Source organism: Neltuma alba, unplaced genomic scaffold (genome assembly GCF_004799145.2).
Source record: "Neltuma alba isolate B1F8T4 unplaced genomic scaffold, ASM479914v2 tig00012377_pilon, whole genome shotgun sequence".
NCBI lineage: Eukaryota > Viridiplantae > Streptophyta > Magnoliopsida > Fabales > Fabaceae > Neltuma > Neltuma alba.
This window is the reverse complement of record NW_021636875.1, coordinates 418,027-439,371: the sequence shown is the minus strand read 5'-3', so window position 1 is coordinate 439,371 and position 21,345 is coordinate 418,027. Positions and strand designations below refer to the sequence as shown.

The following is a 21,345-nucleotide window of genomic DNA, read 5'->3' as shown; positions in this document are numbered from 1 at the left end:
AGGAATATAATCTTAAATTACACCTCTGCTCCTGCTAAATTTATTTTTTTTTCCGGGGATCCCTGCTCCTACTATTAACAAAACCACACCACTGTTCCAGTTCGAATTACTCTATCATGCTCGGAACTAAAATAAAATGCTCAATGTTTCACTATTTAGATTATTTCATATTTCTAAATATTTTTTTTCCTATCTCCTGTGCTATAGGGGATCGGATTCCTATACATGTAATTGTTGACATAGTAATATATGTACATATAAGAAAGTAAAAATGTTCAAAAATAAAATAAAAACAAAAAGTGTTGGTGCCCTTGCTCAACCTTCCTATTAGACAAGAGGCGGAGCTTGATGAACTCGGGTATACTTAGGTGTTGAGTTGTTTCGTCGTCCTTAAGTTTAATGAATTACAGTATTTACTACTAAAAAAAAAGAACTTTTTTTATTGATTCTCGATTATTCACTACAGTATTCTGGTCGCACACAGCCACCCCAAATGCTTAAGAACCAAGGAAAAAAAAACACACCAAATGCCTTGTCGCTATTTAGTATGTCCAAATGTCAATATCTTTGCCCTAATTGTCAGCGTGTATCTTAAATTCAAAATTTTTAAGGAAATATTAGTTCCTGATGATCTTACGTGAAGCATTACACCATCAAGAACATTGCTTTTTTGATTCTGATGATTTGATGCCACATGATGGTTAGAGCTAGAGTCCTAGAAATCGGAACAAGGCATACATGTATATTAAAACACAAGTTTTAAATAAGAAACAGAACAACCCTACCTGAAAACCTCCATCGGCCTTGGCAAAAAAGGACTAGGCCTGTTAGCATCTGCATTAAAGAATGAACAGAAGCGTATCAAGAGCTAACTGAAGGTGTAGTGAGGCCTACAAGATCATAAAAATGGCGAGAATTGCTTACCTAAACATGTAGTGCTGAGGAGTACTGTGCAGCATAATAAGACGAAGAAGGCATGGAGAAAGAAAAACCGAATGAGAGATGGATCTTGTTTATACTTATAAGCCTGAGACTGATCTTCTCTCTCAACTCCATGAACAAGAAGAAACCATCAATAGCTGCAGAAGAAGCAATCACTGAGAATATGGCTGCAGATTTATCCTTAACCCTGACAGATCCTTGTCTCCCTCTCTCTCTCTCTAATTTCTCTCTCTAATTCTGACCCCGTGAGGAGGACCAATAATAGAGTTTGCAGCATCCAGGGCCTGTACGTTCCATGCAGATTATCAAGCTAAGCAAATAATACCCAACACGGCACTTATCCCAGATCAAATCACATCCCTTTCTGTGTTTTTTCAACCTTCCTCTTTCCCCCCTCTGTTTTGGTTTAATGTGGAAAAAAGGCCACTATCTAGCTAGCTAGCTCCTGTGAGTAGTAGGCTCACATAGACAAGAGTGAAGTATTGGAGAAAATTTGAGTGAAAATTATGGAATGGTACGGATTACTATCTGATGAAGGAAAGGAAACCAAAGAGATTAAAATGAGAGGGTGAAGAATCTATTGACTATTTGGATCCTCGCTTCCTAAGCCTTACCATGTATGGTTCTAGCTTCTAGGATTCCCTCGGCAGACTTTTTTTTCTCGGCCTATCCACCATTCTCACAACTCTTGCTTGCTTCCTCTGGTTTATCCTCTGTTTTCTTCCTTCCCTTCTACGCTTTGTGCTTGTATCTCACAGAAAGCAATTAACCAATTTTTATTTTCATTTTTTGACTGCGCCTTCGTTGCTGCATTTTTTCCTGCTGTCATTTCATTAATATTCCTTCATGTACCACAAAATAATTATCAAAATGATTCTCTTTCCATGCTGGTGCTCGTTGATGTGGCAGGGAGGGATGGGCTGGGGTGCTTTGGAATATATTGGTACTTGCATTAAGGATTCGCAATATACTTAAGATTTCAATAAGTACAATTTTTATGGTTTAGCCGTGTTTCAAGCTGGACGTTTTGGGAATGAGAAAAAGTGGATCAAGCTAAAAAAATGTACGGTGCCTCCTCTGCAACTTGGCTGTGAACCCGAGGTTATTACATGGTGGGGCTGTTGCCACAAGGACGATCCACCTGAGAATTTACAGTTATAGCCTCTGCACTCTGCACTACACGTGTTTGGATGATGGGAAAAAAGGCGGATGCTGTTGGTAGATACTGAGAAGGAACAATTTGGTACACAGGAAAGCAGAAACGCGACTTCAACATACTCAAAAAAACAAATTGAAGTGTGCCTTTTGATGTATTTACCATCAGATGTTTTAGAAAAACAAAAAATGAAGAAGTTGTTGCGTGTTTTATGACAAAGGATTTATAATTGTGCTGCATAGCCACTGGTTTTTCCATTCTGCAACTCAGATTCTCTTGAGATCGCCACAATTAGAATCAAAGTTTCCAACTTTGAGGTTGGTTTCCGTGAACATTCATTTTGGATGGGATTTCCACAAATTGGCTAAGGATGACTCTTCTTGGTATGGTAAATTCTCAAATGGTTCTGATTTCCTGAACTGCGGAACTTGCTAACTCGAGAGCTGTGGGTTGAATTGAGGCCAGTTGCTATTCATAGGCCATTCATTGATGACAAGATCAAACCTTTGTTCTCAGATGAAGTATATGATATGGTAACCTTTCCATATATTCAGAAATCACATGAGGTGTTTGTTTCTATTTCCTCTAGCTTGGATTTGGTAGGGATGGTATGTGAAAGCCTGCAGAGCGGGGAAGACTTACTTGAAAATGGAGGGGCCCCTCTGTTTTCCAGGATTCCAAGAAAATATTAAGAAAAAAAATTATAATTCCTTTATTTTTGTTTTGAATAAAGGACTGTATTTCATTAGAGTAAATCCCATCAAAACACACAAGAATCAGAATCCTTCGCCAAAATCCACCTCAGTACACCCCGGTGGAGGGTAATCAAAGATGAGGGTCTTAATTCAAACTTCATATTTTTCGAAAAACTTGGGTGGGTCCTTGCATTTGAAAAATGGATTGCAATGGTGATAACTTCCTTAATAATGCATTTGGTTTGATTTTCATATTATATGGCGACAGCCATAAGACGTGAGACTTGCTAACAATCCCACGTGTGTGTGGATCAAAGACGGTGATTAAAAATCAAAGAGTTGATGTGAATCAAAGATATGGTGTGGGCTGCTGCTGCTGGATGGTTGCGATCAAGGACGAAAGGTGATGTGGATTGAATGGACAAACACAAGAATTGGGACACAAAAGCAGCATCAATTAACACAGATAAATGATTTACATGTAGCTTGACATGCCTTGATCAAGGACAAGCGTGGGCAGCTAGGACGACTGAAGATCATGGATCTGTGGAACTGGCGAAATCAGCTGCAAAATAAGCAAGTTCGATTCTGACGAAGAAGTTTTACCTGTCAACTTTGGTTTTTCTCACTTAAAAAAGTAGCACAGATACCTCAAGCATCAAGTGAAAAAGAAATCAATAGGCTTGATTAAGTGCACGGAAGCAGGTTGGGTCATCATTGATGTAGATTGATTTGTGGATGAGCGTGCAGAGGCCATATGTGATGGAAAATTTTCAAATGCTTACACTTGCATGGATAGCTATTAATACTGTGTTTGAAACTACTGATGATTTTAAGGAGGCAAACATGGATTAAACCTTTTCCTCTCAAACTAAATATGGGTGTTTTAACACTTGAAGAAATCAAAGGTTACCTAGCATTAATATTTTCTAAAATTAAACCAGATGGGGATAAAAGAGGGCTGATAATAACATGGCAAACGTGAGGGTGACATATGCAGGGTATTGTTTCTGGCCTCCATTTCTTTTTCGGGGTCACAATTATTCTTCTACTTTTTAATAAAGCTGCTCCTCCCCCAACCTTTTCTTCCTTTGTCCTCAAATCATTTCATGCTCCCCCATGAAAATCTCCCTCTCTGTCTCTCAAGCATCACACGCTGAGAGTCTGAGACTGTGATAGATACTTAAAAACAATCTGAAAGATGTGTGTGCTATGTCCTCAAGGTGGCTAGATGTATGTTTCTTCCGACATTAAAACCACCCTCAATAATTTTAACCCCCCAAAAGAAACCATCAGATGGATACTTAATTATATTTAAAACTTTTGAATCAATATTTGATACGTAGGCCAAAAATTATTTGAAACACTCAGATAATTATAAAAAAACTATTAAATACTTGCACATGAGACCATAAGTGAATAACACAAGACATTTTCACCAAAAAAAAAAAAGAATAACACAAGACATATACATTGACAACAATTTGTCCGGAGCATCGGCCCAAAACAACAATTCAGATTTGATCTGCTAAAACAAGTGTGATATTCAAGCCTGCAACGCCGAAGTGTACTTTCTCTTCTCTGAATCGGCCCAATGGGTCCGGGCCCTATTATGATGAGGAATAAGCCCAATTGTATTTTTGGCCAAAATAGCATAATTGATAAGTAACCAAAGAGTTAGATCTAACGGAAAAGATGATTTTTCATACGTGAATAGGGAAAAAATGAATGTGAATAAGGCACATTATATACATACATAGATAATTCATTTGTAAAATGTTATTCCTCCGGTCCTAAATATAAAACTCATTTCGGAGTGTAATTTACATTACAAAAGGAGTCTTACATTTAGGATTGGAGGAGTATATGAATAATTATGAATATAGATAAAAATGAAATGCACTTTGGACTATATATGTAATAAAATGAAGTTTATCAAAAGATGAGAAAAATATATTAAAAAAGGTTGTAATCATCTAAATCTAACGCGAATGGTTTTAATCAATAATGAACACTGCATGGTTGATTCCAATAACAACCGTAGCAAAATGCAATGCTACTTTTGATTTTTAATATAAAATCTAATTAGGTTTTAAATTTTATATTAAAAATTGTAAATAGTATTTCTTCTTATGCACATGAGGAGTGGATTTTGCGAAGAGCACATATTAAATATTCTATGCCTCAAAAGTACCTTTTTTTTGGACCTGAATGTCTCAAAGTACTTGGAACAAACAATAAACACTTTTTTATTTAGTTGCTACACTTACAACCCCAAAAAGTTAAAAGGCTACACACAAATGGACTTTTTTTAATCAGAAACCGTACAAATAGATTCACAATCCAAAGAGAAACGCCGTCGTAGTTCGTCGCCACTGACGTCGTTTATCCAATTGGAGGGCCCGCATATAGTTCAACGGCTGAGATCCTATAGCGAATTCCAGACTCTGATCCTGTCACTGCACGCGGATCCCATCAAAAAGAACGAAAGACTCCCATTATTTTTCTAAACTGATAAACTGCATTTTAACATATTTATGTGGGTAAAGATTAATCATAAACTATACTACTCTTTAGATTTTTAATATAAAACTTAATTATTAAGTTAGTTTTAATTCTAAATATAAGACCTATTTTTTATATTTATTAATTTTTTTAATTATCTCTATAAATACTCTCTCAACCATAATTAAGTAAAAAAAGAAGAAGGGGTATTAAGAAAGATGATTATGGTATTTTAAAAAAAACGTGTCACATTTCTTATAATTAACTAACTTACTCAATTTTTTAATCTAATCAAATTAGTTAAATGGGTCTTATATTAAGGGAGAGTATGATATACCATAATAAGAATTTTTGGGATAACAAAAGTAATTTTATTTCAACTTATTTTTACAAATTAAAGTTGAGATAAAAATTAATTGGTGCAATGCTAAGACAAGCTTATATAAAAAAGGTAAGTCCAACCAAAATTTATTTAAATAATATGCTAATTCCAATTTAAATATAAGATTTAGTGATTTATCCTGTGAATTCGGTTTTGGCGTCAAACATGAGATACATCATATATGGTTTAATCTGATTTTATATACCATGTTGGAAGACAATTGAGAAGTTTTAAATGGGGCGATTTAGGCTGCGTTTGGGTGATATATTTCTCCAACTTGTTTGAAATTATAATTAAAGTTGTAAGGGCTTGTTTGTATATACTTTTATTAAGTGCTTATAAGTATTAAGCTAAGGCAAAATTTTCACCACATATTTATTTCATATTTTGAAAATTACTATTTAAAAACTGCTTTAAAAGCTTTAATGCTTATCCCAAATAAGCTGACTTTGAAATTTCTCCAGCTGTTTTTTTTGGCCCAACAAAAAAAAAGAAATTTCTCCAACTGTATATATAAATAAGCATATTATAGATAAAACTATTTTTTTCCCCTTAGCCAACTGATATATAAAACTAGACTAAACGATATACCATACCATGTTTGCCACCGAAACCGAATTTTAAATCTTATATTCATATTTAGGATTGGAGTTAGTATGTTTCTTTGCCAGCCGGAGACGGATCACAAATGATATGAATATTTTATTTTTGTATAGATTTTTATGTAATGGTCAATATCAATATAAGATGCGAAAAGACGGATTTTTTGTATATTTTTTTTTGGCCAACGGATTTTTTGTATAATGAAAAGATGCATTTTAACCATCTAATTTCGTTGGAGTAATAATAATTAGAATTTAGAGCTCATCCGTGGCATTAGAGGAGGGAGGTTAGCACATGAATACTTCCCATATTTAATATAAAAGTATTTTGACATTGTTTTAAAAAACATAATATTTTAATTCATTTTATTTATTATATATTTTTTAAAATAGTTGCTATAATTTTTAGATGTTAAAATTTTATTAAATAGTAGTTATAGTTAATATAGATAATTAATAAGAGTATTTTAAGAAATAAACACATACTCTTCTGGTTTTATTTATAAGATGAGAGAAAAGGAATTTTTTGATTATATTTATATAACATAAAGAGAAACTTTTGACATAAATATATAATTTATCATTTATTTATTATTGTATTGATTTTATTTTCATAGAGTATAATATATTTTCTCTGATTCTATTTATAAGTCATTTTAACATACTTAATACAGATTAAGAAAAATCTTAAACTCTATTAATTTTTATTTAAAATTCAACAATTTTATTTTTATTTAATACATATTATATCTTATATAAATAAAGTTAACACAATAATAAATAAATAGTATAATTTTAATATAAAAAATTTCTTATAAACTAGACTAAAAAAATTCTTTTATTTCTGTTTTATAATTTATAAATAAAACCATATTTAATATCATGACTGTTATAATTATTTTAAATAAAAATACTAATTGGTTCATTGGGAAAGGCAACTATATTTTGTCAGTATTCTACAGACCCCAGTCACTGTGCCCCGGAGCTCACACAAAACCAGGCGCTCACGCCTTCACTGAAGGTTCAAACTTTTAAATGCTTTCCAATCCGCAGCTCCGCCCTCCTACCGCCATGATTTCCTCCGACGTTCCGTCCCCGACGCCCTTGAAACGTCGTCGTTCTTTGCTTCTCCTCCAACTCCAATGTTGCGTCAGGTTTAGGTGAGCTTCTGGCTCTGCTCTGCATTCTTTGCTCTGCTCTGACACCCCTATTTATTCTAGTTCCTTCCTTCTCTTCTTTTTGCGTTTCATTGATGAGTTTTCAATCTCCATTGGGTGATTTCTGAACTCCGAAGCAAGTTCTTTGAGCTCTGCTGTGTGTCTTTGAAGGGGGCAAAAACCTGCCGTTAGCTATTTCTTTTTTAATAAATCTGAGATGCTGCAAGCCTCCACTAACTGGGTTTTTTTGGCATCTTGCCAGGAATCCGGGTCTTGCTGGGTAATCAGGGTTTATGCTATGCGGGTAATTAAAATCTTAATTCCCGCTTTCTTCTGCTTCTGATTTCTCAAATCGCTTGGTATGAGTTCGAGGCTTGACCTCTCCTCGGCGATGGAATGCCCAAATGCTAACAAACCCTTATCAAACCCAACTCAAACATATCCGAAATCGTCTCCAAGTTCACCAAAGTTTTGTAAATTGAAATCCATTGGTGTCTTCTCCTCTGAAATCCCCAATCTCCCTCACTTGCACAAACCCATCTTCAATGATGGATGCTCCTTTGAGTGAAATCAGCAGTAATGGTAGCAGTGATGGTCCAAGTGAGGAAAAGACTAAAAGCCACGTTGGGAAAGTTCATCCTCATCCCATTGAAGTTCCGGCGAAAGAGGATGATAATGCTCGTGTTAGTGTTGAGTTCATGAAGATATTCGACGCAGTTTCAGCCCTGAAACTAGCATATCTCCAGCTTCAGCAAGCTCACACTCCCTATAAATCCGCACAAGATTGTTGCTGCTGATGATAAAGTAGTTGCTGAGCTCGAGAAGCTATGTAAGTTCAAGCGCGATTATAAGCAGAGGCAATACAGAAAGCACGATTCAACTTGTCGCAAGCGTTCTCGTCTCCTACGGGCTGAAATGAAGGCCAAAGAGGCGTTGCTTGGGAAGCTGAAATCTCAAAATAGTGCCAAAGACTCTGAGATTCTCCGTTTAAGGCAGAGCTTCAAGATTTGGAGATGGGAATAAAGCAATGGCAGAGAAGATCAAGCGGATCGATCTTGAGAAGAAAGAAGCGAGCGTTTTGACTGTTGCTAATTTCCAAGATGTTTTCAAGGCGGCTTCAAAGTGCATTCATGATTTCGCTAAACCTTTGATCAGTTTGATGAAAGCTTCAGGGTGGGACCTTGATTTGGCCGCCAAGTGATTGAATGAAGCCGTTTACGCCAAAAGATCTGACAAGAAGTACACTTTCGAGGCCTACATTGCTCGCAGGATGTTTCATGGGATTCGCTTAACGTCTTACAATGTGGGGGATGTCATGAGGTTTAAAGACCCGATTGATGCGCTGATGGAGAATCCTGATTCAGAGTTTGCCAAATTCTGTCGAACTAAGTATCTTCTGGTCATTCATCCGACAATGGAAGAAAGATTCTTTGGCAATTTAGATCACCGGACATTCATACTGGCGGCAAACATCCTAGGACGGAGTTCTATCAATTGTTTGCCAAAATGGCAAAATGGATTTGGGTCTTGCAAGGTTCTGCTAGACAAATAGATCCTGATGCAACCTTGTTCTCTGTGAACAGAGGAAGCAAGTTCTGCAGCTTGTACATGGAATCCATGGAGGAAGAAGGGAATCGCGTTTGGATCTGATGGAGAAAGATCAAACTGCAAAGTTCAGTTCATGATCATGCCTGGGTTCGGAATTGGGCAGACGTTGGTGAAGTCAAGAGTTTATGTCACATCTTCGTAAGATGTTAACTAAATGGAGAGCCCTTTTAACTGGTAATTAGCAAATAGAACATCATAACTTTTGTACTAGACTTGGCTAACAGTCTGTTAATGCTTGTAGTCTACTAATCTTTTCCGTTAGAGGGTTCTAATATATTTGTAAGTTGCCAGAATCTCTAGTGTCTTGACTGAACCATGCTATTTTCGTTTACTCATGTTAATCCAATTCCACTAATTGTTAATTACAAGGCACTACTATGTGTTGATCCGGAACTCTATATTAAAATATTTTTGCAAGCCCCGTGATAGTATTTTCGTTGGCGATTATATATATATATATATATATTATATATATTTATATTGAAGTTTGAGTTGATCAGATTGTTATACTTTAAACCTTTTTGAATTTTGCTACCAAACATTTTCACCGTATTATTGTCTTTCACTCATCCTTTTTAAAATTTTAAGGATAAATTACTTTTTTTTTAATTTATACAATTTTTCAGTTTTAAAATTGATGTAATTTTTAAAATAATTTTGTTAAAAGTATACACTCATTTCTTCAGAAAATTTTATATATCCGAGATTTACGCTATATAATGATGACACACTTAAAATATGAATTCAAGTAATTAAAGTTTAGATTTCGGTTAAAAAAAGTCATTAAAATTTCAGCTTGAAAACTTTATTAGTTGGTGAAATAGTTGGTGAAAAACTTTTTTTTGGTGATTAAAAAAAAGTGAAAAAAAATGAAAACTTTATTAACATGTTATTGGAATTCGACCAGAAGTCCTCCGCAAACGATTGGGTTGGGCTTCTCGAACTTTAAATGGGCTGAATAATGTATTTGGATTGGGCTTTTGTTGTAGGTCAAATATAATACCAGAACGTAATTTGGCCCAAATAAAGGTACAGATCAGGTTCCCTGGCAGACTGGCACCGGCCAGAATTTTCTCTATTTCACTCTCCACATCTCCTTTTCTCAGATGCACCCAAAAAGCAAAATTCTCCTTTTCTCGCTTTTAAATGGTTAAAATTCAATATTTCGAAAAATTATTGTTGAAATACGCACACCCACACTATCCGATAGGGCTACACAATGTATAGACCAGACCAGAACCCAACCTGAAGTTTAGTCTGATTTTTGGTTGGGTTGGGTTGGGTTTGACAGTCGATGGTCTGGTCTAATCCAGTGGTGACCTGAGGTCGGGTTGGACTGGACTTGGATCCACCAGACTGATAGATTGGTCCAGACAGTGCAGTTTCCATTTTTTTTTGAACTTTTTTTTTTCTGGGAAGCAAGATTTCAACATGATGAATATAATTTAAGACAATAAAAATACCTATAATCATATAAAATCATCTTAAAATATTAAGACTTCATCATAAATACATAAAAATCTCTAAAAATATAAAAAAAATTAAAAGGTAACATCTAAATTGCAAATTGCAAATTATTTAAAAATAACAAATTTACCTCGACTGGACTAGACTAATTCAGGTGGTCTAATCACTTGGTCTAAAACCCAGTCCTACCCACCAACCAGTCTGGTCCAGTCTAATATAATTTTATTATATATTTATTTGGATTGGACCGGATAGACAGGACTAGGTCACTTCGGGTTGGACCAGACCTGACCAAACCACCTGGTTTTTACACACTCCTATCTGATATCGATTTCCCACTTTCCAATTGCCGTATCTTTTGACTAGAAAATTGCTAAAATAAAATCACTTTCTAATTGTAAGAATAATAATAGAAATCCAATTTCTTTATTTGATAAATGATCCAAATTCCAACATTCCATCTTTTATTGGTGTACTTTTTTTTTTATACTACATAACAATATCGATATATATACTCTTCGGTCCTTAATATAAGACCATTTAACTAATTTGATTAGATTAAGAAAGTTAGGTAAGTTAGTTAATTATAAGAAAAGTGACACATTTTTCCTAAAACACTATAATCGTCTTTCTTAATACTCCATTTCTCTTTTCTACTTGATTATGGTTGAGGAAATATCTATAGGGGTAATTTAGAGAAAATTGATAATTATGAAGAAATAAGTCTTATATTTAGGACTAAAACCATTCAAGAATTAGGTCCTATATTAAAAACTGGAGGAGTAAAATCAAATATCTAATGAGTTATCCCATTGAGAAGATATCACTTATTTATTTCTGAGGTGCGTGAAAAAGTATGTTGAGTTTTAAGCTGTCTTTTGTATTATCAACTAAAAATACGCTTCTACTAACAGCAAACCTCTTTCTTTGCTGTATCTCCATGCTCATGTCGGGTCAGGTTCTTAACATATTATAGTCCTAAAATAAGGAATAAACGAAAACAATACTATGATTTCAAATGCTTACGCCAGCAGCAGGCAAGTGGGGGATTCGCAATAATAACCCCATTGTTTCAAAAGGAAAGGCATGTGATCCTAATGTCGTCTTGGGTCAAATTGAATTAAATTTAGAATGCAACAAGTGATGTAAACCAAAGTGGTTCTCTTATTGGAGTTAAAAATTAACTAGGTCCTAAATTAACTAAAAATCAAAATTACTATTAAAAAGTTTTTTTTTGTTTTTCAAATTTAAAAAACTACTTTGCAAAATAAATTGAAAACAATTCTAAATATTTTTTTCATTTTTTTATATAAAAAAATTGAAAAGACACTTTGAAATTGAAATTGAAAGAAAATTAATTAAAAAAAAAGTAGCAAATGAAAAATTTGGATTTTAAGGAGATATGAGATAATACTTCTTGGAAAATAGAAATTGGGTTATCCTTGCTCAAAATGATCTGAGAGTTATTTTGTTCACTAATTTAAAATCAAAACCTTAATCACTGATTAAGTCAAGTAATCTTAATTAATAGATGTCCTAAAAACTCTAGCTACAACCATCAATTAAAATTACCATTGAAAACCGATTAATGCAATTCGGGTTTCTATGCAAAGAACACTCAACTTGAGATATTCAATAAGTACCATACAATTATAACATTCATCCAAACTATGAAAGAATAGCATAACCATATAGAACTCCAAACTGGATATAAATATAAATCTCAAATTGCAAAATCCAACCCCAATCACAAAAGTTCAATTCTAAACTAAGAATTACAACTAGTAATCTTAGAAAATTTAATTAAATAATATTGATTCTAACTCAGAAAATCCATTACTTAATTAAATTAAAAGAATTGAAACAGAAAAACTCTTCTAATTAACTCTGAAGTTCAAACCCAATCCTTCATCTTCAAGAAGCTTGATGAAATTAGCCACGCATGATGTTGAAGACTGTTAGCACATTGAGGATCAAATTTGGGGTGGAATCCGTGAGATGATGATGATCGTGGATGGGTGTGGCGTCCTTGTGCCTCTACGAAGATGTGTATATATAGGATGCTGATAAATAAAACTTCCGCCGTTCTGCTCCCACCAAACCTAAATTCTCTTCCAAAAATTTCTAGAATAAATCTAAGATGTATGATATCATATTTTTTTCAAAAAGATCAATCAGTTAAACTAAATCATAAAAATATGATATTTTTGCTCTTTTTAGCAATATTTTCATCCAATCACAATTAATCCAAATTAATTATAATAAATGCAATTGAGCCCAATTTAATTGATAAAAATCCCAAATAAGATATGAAAAATCAATATAAAATCAGGATTTATCAGCATGTCATCATGCAATTAAGCTGCCGCCTCCGGATGGGTCTCACCTGTTCCCTGTGTTCATCATTACCCACTAAACTTATATTTTTACCCTCCTTAAACAAAGCGTGGAGAACCAAATTATTAGTTCAAGCCATTTGTTATCCATGAGTGGTTAACATTTAATACGCTTGGGAATTCTGAGTTGAGAAAGCGTGTGGCTGTCGAAAACTGGACCTTCCAAAAGGCAAAACTTCTTCACATCCTAATTTCTAGTTTTGGTTATGATTTATCAGTACTTATCTTTTCTCCACTGAACGTTACACAACCAGCAAAAGAAGAAATTCAATAGTGAAAACTCTGCATATTCTTGTTGGGCTTTCCATAATAATATCTTTTTGTAAATCATATATAAACTGAATAAAATATATCTCACAGCTAAGTTGTCTGTTTAGATCTCAGACCAAATTGTTGATTTATTGCGAAGGGATTGATGGCATAATAAGAAGGAGGGGGGTGTTACTCATTGAAACTAAGCTAATGATGTTATTTGTAGTTGACACGGCAAGAGCATTGCTGATAGTAATGATACATAGTCATTTGGGACACACTTGGTCCCCCTGCTTTAATGTCTAAACTTTTATAGTGGACCACCAGCATTATATTTTTCCTGCTATAAGGCCATATTTCAGTTCATTGTATCTTCGATTTCAACTCTCGAGAATAAGTACAATTCTGAGATACCCCAGAGAAATACAAGAATCCTCAGAGAGAGATCAAGGGTTGTTGAGTAGTGCTTGAGGCACTTCATAATCTGATGGGTATTCACAGGTTCAAATTGTCAGATATGATCCCAAATGCTTGGTTTTACAAGCTCAAAGACATGAGCAGATCAAGAAAGCAGAAAGGTTCTCATGCTGTGAAGAACAAAGCAAGCTCACCTGTAATGCCCCAGAGGTCGCCCCCAAGTTGTTCGCACCATTTCCCCACAGAACCTTACAGAGCTGGTATGCTTTTCAACTCGCCAATTCATAACAAAGTCAGAGACTTTTCATTCACTGATTCACCAAGAAGGTCATCCAAGAGAAGAGTTCAGAGGAAAACAATTTACAACCCTTCTCCCTCGGCTTTGTCCTCTTTCTCAACTGCTTGCAGCTGCCATTGGACTCAGCCAAATCAAGCCGAGTCTCCGGATTTCTATGCCTCTTCCATTGAGAGTTCTTCCACTGAATTAGATCCCTATGAATGTATCACATCTGAATCTGATGAGTGCGATAGCTTAGCAGCTCCTCACATGTTGAATGGCCTTTCCCCTGACTGCAGTTGCAGGGTTAGTTCTTCCACTAATGATATCATCATAGACATGAACAACGAATCGTTTGCTGTGAATCCTGAAAAGCTAGATGGGTTTGATCCAATTTCGAAACTAGGCCTTCCTCCTATATTAACGAAACCAGCGAGGTTTGATGATCAGGTCATTGAAGCATCTTACTTGAAATGTTCATCTAAGGTGAAGGAAAGCAGCAGAACTACAACTCCAAAGTCCTCGGCTAATTCAAGAGGAATAAGACTTAGAGTCAATTCTGCAAAACTTGCAAGTAGGAAAGTTCAAGCCTGTGCAAGAAGGAGTATATCATCATCCAGTGCGTGCAAGGTTTCAAGCAACACAGGTTTTCCTGAAGGTTTTGCAGTTGTCAAGTCCTCAATTGATCCGCAAAGAGATTTCAAGGATTCAATGGTGGAGATGATCAGGGAGAACAATATATGGTCATCAGAGGATTTGGAGGATCTTCTAGCTTGCTATCTCTCACTTAACGCAAGAGAATACCATGAACTCATAATCAAAGCATTTGAGCAAACTTGGTTTGATTTGGCTCAACTCAGAATGTAAACTTTAAACAGTGCACGTGTAAAGCTTTGTATCATGCCACCACTTTCTGGATCCGCTTCTCTGTTGTATTTTTCTGGTTTCCTCGTATAAAAAATTCTCTCTTTATTTTAACAACCTTAAATATGGTGCAGGAACACAGAGTTTCGTGTCAATAACAAATTAGTTAAGCAGTACAATTAGTAGGGACAACTACGTAAAAATAATCTGACATTTTAGCAGTTGCGATAGTTGTGCCTTTATATGCAATTAACAATTGCAGTCCAAAATGGACTCACAAGCTTTGTCGTCACACACATTATTAGCGATTTAAGAGAGAGGAAAAAGAATAGCAGAGGTGAAAAGGAACCCAATCCAGCAAGCCTCGATGATCACATGATCATAACAAACAGACTGGTTGAAATAATCAAATGGAAGGGAGGACCACAAGATCACCACGAATTAAACATTTCGTAGTTCAAGAAAACTTCCCATTATTGCACAGTCGATCAGTCCCCACGTACAGAAATATTTATGAGTTGGCCTTCCGCCCTTTACTACTCCTTTTTTTTTTTTTTTGGGGGGGGGGGGGGGGGAAGGAAATCTCGATAAGGCAGAGAGCGCAGATTCCAGCCAGCCTCAGCTTATACCTAGGACTTGAATTATACAACGTATTATTTCTCATGATAGAGCTCGATCACACATGCGAGAACAGAATTTGACAATATCATTCAACAAAGATCCAATATAATTTGGCTTCACAATCAAGTGGCAAACATTATAACTTCTTTCTAACAGGCATGGTTACATAGAATCATGGCCTCAAAAGTTAAAAGCAACCGCTTGCTCTTGCTGCATTTAGTTATTTACCACGCGAAGAAAAAGGTGGTTTTGCTTCGAGCTTGTCACAGTAATTATTTTCATCATAAGTGCGTTTCTTGGTTATAACTCCTCTTAACACAAGAAAGTATCTTGGATAGATCAAATTTGTCCAACTTTGTATGCTATTTAAGGTTGAACTAAAATTTTTTCAGTATTGGCTATAAGATTCCATATTAAATTAGTTGATAGTTGATTTACTTCGCCTATCTTTCATAAAAGAACACCTAAAAATTTTCAGTTATTTAATTAATCGCAGCTTAAGAAAAGGTCAATTCAAGCCAGAAAAGCCAGGCACACGCATCATGTATTCTGTATGCGATGCTTAACCAGATCTAGCAAATATCGCACTAACGTATCAATTATTGACACTAGAAAAATGCGTGTCACCATAACAATCCGTACAAAAAATAACTGCACATATACGCTTGGTGTTGGTGGCATCGACCTGAGCAAGTAATAGCCACAAACTCATCAAGAGCATGCAACTCTGCGGTCTCAAATGAGAACCCAGATAGATAAGTAATAAAGCTATCCACCACCATCGATCTCATTACTTGGTGAAATTGCTTCATTGTTTATCCTCATATGGGAAATATTAGTGCATGCTGATTCAGCTTCCCTGAGGAGACTTGCTTCATCTTCAAGAAGCACTTATTTCTGTTCGGCACAGCATACTCCATGTACATCTTACAAGTATTATTAACACCCTATTGAGGTGGATTTTTTTCACAATTGTCAACCAGTTCTTGAATCTGATGACTCCACACACCAGCAAGATCTTACTCTCTATCCCTTGAAGAAAAGATTATGCTATCTATCCTTTTCATTTTTGATGTTCAAAGAAGAACTTCGAAGTCCATGTCCCTTGCCACTCTTTGAAGATTTCACATCTAAAGCTGGCTGTAATTTTTTTCTGGTAGCCTCAAGAGGATTTTGAAATCCAATATTTTCCACAGCTCCAACTGTCTTGAATAAACGTCTCTTGCTTACCTCCTCAACTAGGGAACGGTGTAGCATCTGGCTATGTACATCAATAAATGAATTGTTCCTTGTCAAGCTACGATTGTCTACCTTCTTGTTTTTACTAGTAGATGCAGCAGCATGTGGTCCCACTAAAACTTTACAGTGGTTGCCACTTGTTCCAGACGTAGACAATCCAGTGCTTAGGTCTTCACCAGGGGAAAACATTTTACATTTCTGACTCTTAGGCATTGATAATTTATCTTTTCTGGTATGAGTCACAATGTATTCCTGGTCATCCGCAGAAACATAATTCAAGTTGGAATATGTCCCCTGTGAAGAGCATCGGGAACTGGAATCATCGACCAAGTCATCTGCAACAAAATTACATTGCAACATTACTGCAGGTACTGCAATTAATTTAACTTTGGAATTTATAAAAAGCAGCAGAAGATTTACGGGGAAGGGAATATTATTTTAATGCCTGAAGAGGACGTAGGGATTCAATTCCATTTCCCTGTTTGAAGTTTTAAAAATACCACACACCTGTTTTGAGTAGTGTTATTTCCAATGGCACACTAAATTAAAATGACTAACTAATTACTCAAGGAGTATACCGCCTCAAATAGGACATTTACTAGGGCAATAAAACTAGGGGGTAGAGGGACAGAGGAAACAAACCATGGAGCCAGTAATATCCATTGGGTAGCTCCTCAGCTTTTGTGACTATGCCTGATACTGATTCTTGGGATGATGAACAAGATGATAATGAGCCAAAATGATATTGAGGGTCATTGTTGTCATCATTCTGATAATTGAACATATGAAAGGTATCTAAGCAGTCCCTCTTCCTCCTGTGTGGCAGCAGAGCGGCTATCTCTGCTTCAATCATACTAGAAATTTCAAATGGCTCCCTATCAGTGATCTCCAACTCTCTCACCATCTCCATTGCAACATCAATGGGAGTATCCGTTAAAATGTCGAAGGGAAAATAAATGTTCCTTGCAGAACCTGCAGGAAAAGACAGAAGGAAAATCGTTTCATCACTTGAGCCTGTGAGCTGCTACTGAGCTGTATTGCCATTCTTTTCTTGCAGTTATATCTTTAGCCAATATTATGGCTAAAATCCACTTGTAAACTGACATGTTACTATCAAAATGTAACCATGCACTCTGATATGCTTAAAAGATGTTTTGTTTGAAGTAAACTCGAGGAGACATCAAGCATTAATAAAAGGGTAGATACCATCTTTATCAGTAATTTGAACTTTGAGAAATATTGTATCATCCTCTGGATTCAGCTTCCCCGTGATTTTCATTCCAGTCCTGTGTGAACCATCGGTCAAATGCAACTTTTCTATCTCAATGTCATTCAACAGTGGCTTTTGAATCTCAAACTTTGTACTTGATAATGCGTCATTAGATGAAAGAAAAGGCATCGAGCAATAATTCTTTTGCTGATGGTCTTTCTGCTGCAGCTACCAAGCATTTTCTAACAAACTTCCGTGCTTCTGTGTCTTCAATCCGAAAAAGTGCTGCGGGTAGCTTCCCCTGGTTATGAAAAGTTGCACACAATTAAAACTAGGCTTCGCAAATGACCATGAATCTTACACCAACACTGGAACTTACCAATGTTACTTTTTTGTAAATCTGTGCAGGATTAGCACATTCACCATATGGATATTCAGATGTAAGCATTTCTAAAACGCACATGCCAAATGAATACACATCAACAAGTTCATTGTATTCTTCTTCATATAGTTCTGGAGCCATGAATTCTGGGGTGCCTAGCAAAAAGGAAAGAATTTCAATCCATGATAAATGAAGTAGTTCAATTCCTGCAACACTCATAAACATCAAAATAAGCACCTATAACACTGTGGGCAGACTGGGAACCACGGAGAATAGCTGCTAGTCCCAAATCGCCAATTTTCACTTGTCCAAGATGGCCATTGACAAATATGTTATCACATTTGAGGTCCCTATGGATGACTGGAGGATCATGGTCATGTAGGTAAACAAGACCTTGCAAGATTTGGCGAGCCCAATTTTTTATTGCTTGTATGCCAACTTGCGTATATTTCTTCCTGTATCTGTACAACCATAGGCGAGAAACTAATCAACCATTTTGTCAAGAATCTAAAAAGCCAATATAGTACATCGGACACTTCATATCAAGGACTGCCACTAGGAGGCAAAGTTCATAACATATCCCACAAGATCATGATAATGTTCTAATTTAGTGCCTAATCTCCCGTAAACGTTTCATAAAAGTATATGAATAAGTCACTTTCAGATAACATAGATTATATAAAACAAAATCTTGTTCAGATTATCAGTCCTAAACATAAAACAAATGAAATAATCAAGGCCCATACATAGAATATGATTCATTATATATTGGAGCATCTGAATAATGTCAGGGTTAAAATAAAAGAGGTATGTAACTTAAATTCTGACTATCAAAGATTTAGCATGACCAATCTAAGGAACTACAATACAGGCCTCGAGAAATTGCCAAGAAGAAAATTACTCTCTCAGTGTCCCAGAAGTGAACATTTCTGTAATGAAATTGAAGGTCTTGTTATCAACATCAATCCAGGAGGTGTAGAATCTTATGATGCATTGGTGCTTCAGGGTACTGAGAAGATGAACCTCTGAGTAAAGCCGCTGCAAATCATCCGGTGTGCGAAGTGCCTCGTTGAATCTGACCTGGTTCCATGCTACCTCTATTCCAAGGACCACATCAATAGCTTTGTATACTGTTTTCATTGCTCCTTTTCCAAGGATGTCTCCGAACTAATCACATAGATCAAAGAACGTAAGTCAGAATAATGATCTGTATGATGAAACTTTTAATGCCTAATTTATTTCAAATGAAAAAGAAAAATGGTCTCTACTTTCCAACCTGACCAAAGTTTTCTAAAATGCTTAAATGCTTCACTGCAATATATTGCTAAGCAGAGATCGAGGTAGATTAACATAACCGTCCTGTGAATGGTAAAGGCGACCAAAACGTGTTGCCCACTCATACAAGTCTGATTCTCAACAACTTCAATAGTGCCATGAAGATTGCTTCTGCCTTCACAACACCCATGTAGACAATTGACTACAACCCCATAAAGATTACCGATATATCAATTGACATCCGATATATCAGTTGACTTCCTCAAAGATTTTTTTTTTTTTTGGGGTATCACTTCATTACTTGAAAGTTTTTTTTTTTTTTAACCCACAAAATATGTGTTTCTCAATCGTTTTGAAACAAGACTACAAAATTGAAACAAGAAGAAAGATAATGAAACAAGACTATAGTTGAGAGTTCTACAACTATGAGACACGGCGTCATCTTTGGAGGATCGAAAAGGGTAAAAATGTCCCAATAATTTTGCAGCTGATTATATATGCTATATTTGAACCAGGGACTCCTCTCAACTAAATGAATTTTAGAAGTTTATCTACCGTTAAGAAACACCAAAATTGATAAGAATCTATCCAAATAACAATATCACAAGGTTCAGGCTCCACAAAAAATATCTATCTATGGGCAAAATAACGGTAAAAACATTCAACTACACACATACACACAGAACTCCATCTTATAACATTCGTCTCGCTAATCCCATTCACGTGGACCAGAAACCTTTACCCCGAGTCAATCAGCACAATAAATGCCAAAAACGAATGGAGAGAAATAGAGAAAGATAGAAAGAAACATGGGATTGAGACTTTAGAACTCACCCTCCCATAACGACCACTTGGGTCGGTTTCCACATAACCGTGGTGTCCTTTAATCTCATCCTTATGCTCTTTACTGCCATACATGTTTGATCCTTGGCTATTTGCTCCAGCTAACAATCACTTTCTGTACTTCAAAATACTTAATTCGCAAATAAAACTTTTTGCAGAAGGAAAGAAAAGAGCAGAAAATTTATATTTCCTTAAAGCAAATTCTTAAATCCGAGGCTCTCTCTCGTGGCTTGCGTGGGAGAAGACCCCAAAGAATAGCCAGAAGAGCCTTGAGAACTCAATACTACGCATTATTTTTCCCACCTCCACAACCGCGCATGTCAAGTGGTCGTAGTCTTTAGCAACCATTTGCTGTTCTCTTTCTTGTTCCTTTTGAAAACGAAAATCACAGATGCAATATTTGACGCGACAGTACTATTGAGGTGAAAGCATAAACGGATAATTCTTGCACAAAAGTGACAGGTTCCTGCAAATTCCCTTTTCCCCAAGAAATTTGAAGGGGTCCTATCATGCATACGGATACTGGGCAGGGTCAGTTTCGGGTATTCACTATGCGAAAAAGAATTGTCGCTTTAGATAAGGCCATGAGGTATTTTTGATAGCACTAGCGCACGGAACTTGGAGAATCCGTGGCCACGCTTTGCTGTGAGCATCGACGGTTAACAGAGCATCCCCCCAAGGGTTAGAAAGGTTAAAAAACCAGAACTTGGCAAATACCCAGAAAGAGGAGCAAAATCAGACGATTGGAGACTCAGAAAAGAAGGATTTTTGAGGGCCGAGAAGAAGGTGGAGAGCTGAGGATATATAGGCAAAGACTCAAGCTTGAGCAAATATGCAGGGCAGAGAGAGTAAACGGTATCACGATAATGATTACAGTATTTGGTGGGTGCCACATTAAGAGCGAGGTGGCAAGATTGAAGGGCTAGTGATAATGTCACGAAGGAAAAGATTCCAAGTTTGAGGATGTCATGGATGACGAGGTTGACTTTGAAGGCTGGACAGTGGCTCCACCAGCTAACTCTTCCAGCCATGGCCGTAATATCATATTGGTGGAT

At 36.0% G+C, this 21,345-nt stretch overlaps 2 protein-coding genes and 1 pseudogene across 2 annotated transcripts; 2 read left to right on the top strand and 1 right to left on the bottom strand.

The window, feature by feature from the left end:
* The first annotated feature begins 976 nt into the window (after window positions 1-976).
* LOC114726412 (protein GRAVITROPIC IN THE LIGHT 1-like) lies at window positions 977-9,208 on the top strand (annotated as a pseudogene).
* A 4,394-nt stretch (window positions 9,209-13,602) lies between these two features.
* LOC114726392 (transcription repressor OFP1-like) lies at window positions 13,603-14,887 on the top strand. The gene has a single exon (XM_028912975.1). It carries the CDS (start codon window positions 13,650-13,652, stop codon window positions 14,721-14,723), a length of 1,074 nt encoding a protein of 357 aa, XP_028768808.1. The 5' UTR covers window positions 13,603-13,649; the 3' UTR covers window positions 14,724-14,887.
* Window positions 14,888-15,838: 951 nt separating this feature from the next.
* LOC114726391 (probable serine/threonine-protein kinase WNK4) lies at window positions 15,839-21,062 on the bottom strand. The gene is given in 8 exon segments (XM_028912974.1): window positions 15,839-16,915; window positions 17,223-17,552; window positions 17,787-17,976; window positions 17,978-18,091; window positions 18,170-18,327; window positions 18,410-18,633; window positions 19,074-19,339; window positions 20,282-21,062. Coding segments are annotated over 8 exon segments (1,890 nt in total). The 5' UTR covers window positions 20,366-21,062; the 3' UTR covers window positions 15,839-16,391.
* Window positions 21,063-21,345: the final 283 nt, after the last annotated feature.